This window comes from Hetaerina americana, unplaced genomic scaffold (genome assembly GCF_022747635.1).
Source record: "Hetaerina americana unplaced genomic scaffold, ioHetAmer1.1.p SCAF_1, whole genome shotgun sequence".
In the NCBI taxonomy this organism is placed as follows: domain Eukaryota; kingdom Metazoa; phylum Arthropoda; class Insecta; order Odonata; family Calopterygidae; genus Hetaerina; species Hetaerina americana.
In genome coordinates, this window is record NW_027286069.1 from 21887210 (window position 1) to 21892004 (window position 4795).

The window sequence follows — 4795 nt, forward strand, 5'->3', positions numbered from 1 at the left end:
TCCTCATAGCTTCATTCAACTTATACACTGATTCTTTATAATTCTAGACAATGGGAAAAGAAAGAGAAAGTGTGACCTATTATCCATACAGAGACTGATTGGTTCACCAATGAACACCTTAATTCAAATCATAGATACATATTGTATCTGCTTTTGAAAACAAAATATTTAGGTACTGTAGAAACAGCACCATGACATAATTACATATATACAAATAATACAATGTACAGGAATTGAAAAATTAATAACTTGGCTTTTTCACATTGAAAATGTTATTTACTACCTAGGTTTGGTCATGGTATAACATCTTCAGGTTGTACCAAAACGAAATCTAGGTGGTAAATAAAATTTTATATGTGGAAAAGCAAAGTTATTTATTTTTCATTTTCAACATGAAGATTTTCCTCCTAGTCACACTAGAAACAGTTTTATTCAAAATGTATAGTCTAAATTATGGGATTTATTATGGCTAGGTAGTTAAAAGACTAAATTTTCGGACTATGAAGATACCCTAAATCACATTAGTGATTTGTCTGTAGACCACTATCTTGATACAAGAAGAAAGGTTTTTTTATTTATATTTGAAATACATTACACAAAGTTATATGTATACGTACATATATACATATATATATATATATATATATATATATATATATATATATATATATATATATATATATATATATATATATATATATATATATATATTTGAAAAAAAATGCTCATCTAAGCAAATAAAAGTGGCTGGGTATTAAAGTGTATTTTTATTTGGTAGTCCACGACTTTAAAGTATGTTTTGGATGGGCACAAACTTAAAACTTCTACATTTCTAAGTCTCACTCCAGACTACAATATGTCCTTCAATTTTGCATACATTCTATCTCTCTTCATTTCATCCAAAAACATCTTTTCCTTTAATTGTTACATTTAACTTAGCTTTTCTCCTTCCTGAAATCTCATCACCTGTGCTTTATTCATGTTGATATTCACTCCTTCCTATCGCAAACCATCACACTGATTTCTAATGTACTCCGCAAAGATTGTTGTCCTTTTGCTGGATGGCTTGTGAAAACTTGATCATCTGGAAATCTCAATGATTTCATGGATTCCCCACCTCTTTCCTCCAGCATTCAAATTCTTCACTTACCATTACCTCCATGTATATATTGAAAAGAGTAGGTGATGATGGACACCCATGTCTTACCCCTCTTTTTAACACTACCCAGCTCTTCCTCTGCCTCCAGGAACACCTCAGCAGTCTGAGATATGCACAGATTATGGATAAGTCAGTTATTCCTCCAATCTACTTATACTCTCTCTAAAATCAAATAAATTTTGAATAAGCTATAAATATGGAGAACTTGAGGATTGTCTGGAGTAAATATAAGTGATTGGGGGGGTGGGGTAATCAATATATTTTGAAAAAAAATAAGATTTGATATTCTGAAAGTCACAGTCGAAAAAGGTCAGATAGACTCCAAGACAAGGAAGGACTGGTACAAGTATCAGTAACAGAAGAGCATGCGTTAAACAAGCATGTATGAAGGTAAAAGATACAAAAATAAATATGATATGACAGAGCAGTCTAAATTAGTGAAAGGGGGTACATTTCCTGAAGTAACTTAAAGTCAGATATTTTTTTTAATTTTCCCATCCTTAAAGGGAATGGTATGCATTCGTTATTATATGTGACATGTGCATATGTATAAAATTATATGATTCTGAGTTAAACCTTCTCCATTATTTTTATCTTTGCCCGATGTGATATTTAGAATTAAAATGGAAAAAAATATCTTCCCAATCCCTTCATGCATAACCCTCACTTTAGAAATGTTTTATCAAGTATCTGACCCAAGGTTTACCCTGACTTCCACTTTCATTTGAGGCATACATGTCGAGAACCTCACACTTAAATTCAAGTACGGGGTTGTCACTTTGGACTTACAAGCAACGTAGTAAAAACATTTAAAAATTACATATCTTATGCATTTTCAAAAATTTTACCCGCACATACCTTCATCTTTACTCAGTCATTATCCCAACAAATTGGGCTAAATTTATAACCCGACTGTATGTGATAGCCTGAAAGTAAGCACTACAAAATTACCAAACTGCCAGGCTGAATGAGAATGACAGAATCTGGTTCGATGCTAAAGCCTGGAAGCAAGCTCCAAATCATAGGAAATTCCAGTTGGATTCCAGTTAATATTTAACCGCAAGGGGATGGTACAAGTAGGAATTCAGCTTCTGATGCTGTAATTATCTTCCACTCCATTAATAAACATGAAAACAAAACCATTAAGGAAAGCAAACCTTTATATGATTGTCTTCCATTTCATTATCCCTTTGCCTTTCCTCTTCGAAGACCTTATCGGCCAACTCGTCATTCTTCAAACTTTGAATGTATTCCTCCTTTCTCCTCTCTTTACTGTCATCATTCTTCATCTGAGATAGAGAAGCAAAGAATTTCCTTTCTCTTTCCTTTCTTTCTTGTTCCTCTTCCAATTCAAGCTTATGTCTTGAATTAATTCTGCATTGGATTCAAGCAGTCAAACTAGAATTTATGTGTGCCAACAACGGATTAAAGGAGTCAGGATTTAGGGAATGAGTTGTCAAGATTGCATTCTGTGAATTAACCACATATAATTGAATTTTCGGCTCTCACCATAATTTGCCTTGTAAACAAAGTAATATTATCCAGCAAGAAGAGAAAAGAAAATTAACAATGCACATTACTAACTGGGAAAAATTAATTATACCAATACCCTTCAAGGTAAGCAGTGCCCTCAATGAAATAGTTTCAGAGTGTAAAAATCATTCGCCTTGACTGGGATTCGAACCCAGATCCCTCAGTATCCGGTCGAGTGCTTCAGCCACTTAACCTATCAAGGCATCCTCTTAAACTCTGAAATTTTGGGGCTTTTTTAAAGGAACAAGATGTTGTGACGAAATACCGTACATACAATGTCACAGGCATTCATAGTTGTGTGAGACGCGCCACAGTCCACGAGGTCAAAGCCAACTTTTAAACACTGAGGCTGTTTATACCTTTGACAAATTCCAAAGAATTCTTTGGAATATAAGCAGTGCCCCTTGAACCAATGTCATACTTTCAAATAAAACTCACTCCTTTGAAACTTTGTGGTATTCCAATATAAATAACTACTGGAAAACTTCTACTAACAACTGTTAAAAAAAACACAACCAACTGGGATTTTTTCATGTAATCGATAGTATATCATTATTTTGCCTTTCACCTAATGATAATGCCAATGTCAGGAAATCTGGGTCATCTGTGATTTTTTAACGGTCATTTCACAATAGTTTTTGGGGAATGCATTGTTTGCATAATAATTTAAGGCAGAGAGTGGCTGTCATGGCAAGACAGAATTCTTAATAGTATCAGAAGCTAAAAAAATTCCAATATCTTAATATTGACTCAAACTCTAAAATCATAGAATTGAAATATTTACTGTTCCAATAATTCCTTTCCATACTTCAAATTAACTTTTCGTTTTTCAGTTATCTTCTCTGCTTCTTTCTGCAAAAATTCAAAATTAATTTTCATTTCATCCTCATGATACTTTTTGTCTCTTTCTTCCTTACATCTCTTTATTTTCTCATTGAAATTAATTTGAGCTGCTTGCTCATTCAAAACCTGCAGGGATAAAATTTGCACATATTGTTACTCAGATATGAAATCATAAATTTATCATCTTAACCAATGATTATCCTACCCAAAAAGCAATTTATTATAAGTTGATGACATAGGTGCCAGTAGAATGGATATTGGTTAATATCAATTGAATAATGTGCAAAATTAAGACAAAAAATTACCAATGCAAGTACTTAGTACATCAAATTCTCAAAGTATTAGCATTTTGGTATCAACCATGATTCAATCTGTGTAGTATTCACCACCACTTAAAAGTGATAGGTCACAGTTACTGAGCCCACACTAGCCTTGATAGTATATGATGATTAGGTACTTGTTTTTCACTGCCTACCCAATAATAAAATCATTAATTATTTAAAAAGTTATCTCACACCTCTGCTAACAAGCAGGCTCCTAGTAATTCTTTCATGTCTGGCCTCTCTTTAAATTTCAGAACTTTGGCATTAGCTAATGTTTTTCTCTCTGATTCACGATTGGCAATCTCCATTTCTCGGAAAATTCTTTCACTATCTTCTTCATACTTCTTCTTCTGCTTAAGTTTCTTTTCTTCCTTTGTTCTACGTAAGTTCTAAAATTTATAAAATACCATACAAATCTTTGTTAACAATAAGTTATACTATATATCCAATTTTTACCTGAAGATTCCAATTGTGAATTACTAAATTCAATTAATGATTCATAACTTACCTCTGGTGTATCCCACCAATCTTTTGAAAGAGCTTTTGAATTTTTTAAGTCTTTCAAACGTTCATTTCTGTTCAGTTCAGCTATCTCTTTGTCCTCTTCTGTAGCATATTTTCTAAGGTTGTTGAAATAAGAAGCGTTCATGAAGAGAGCTGGTTGCCGTTTAACCATTCCAAATTCATCTTGGTATTCTATTGCCCCTTTGCACATATTTTTATCTGTACTGTAAGTTAACAATCCTGAAATTTGACGCTCTTTCCTCCCAAGTTTGTTTTTTCTTCCTTGAGCAACCTGGGAACCTGCCATTTGTTGTTCTATTTCCTGATTTATGTAAACAGACCAAATAACAGGCTTATAAGGATTAATGAAGTTCACTTTTTCTCAGTTATTCCACAATTAAATCCTTCCCTTCGTAGAATTACGATAACGTCA

At 33.0% G+C, this 4795-nt stretch overlaps 1 protein-coding gene across 1 annotated transcript; it reads right to left on the minus strand.

Moving 5' to 3' along the window:
• Positions 1 to 1142: 1142 nt before the first annotated feature.
• LOC139697060 (cilia- and flagella- associated protein 210-like) lies at positions 1143 to 4573 on the minus strand. The gene is made up of 5 exons (XM_071595882.1): positions 4367 to 4573; positions 4053 to 4247; positions 3477 to 3661; positions 2317 to 2533; positions 1143 to 1262 (listed from the first exon to the last, which is right to left on the minus strand). The coding sequence occupies exons 1-5, from the start codon at positions 4571 to 4573 to the stop codon at positions 1143 to 1145; spliced, it is 924 nt and encodes a 307-aa protein (XP_071451983.1).
• Between the last annotated feature and the right edge of the window lie 222 nt (positions 4574 to 4795).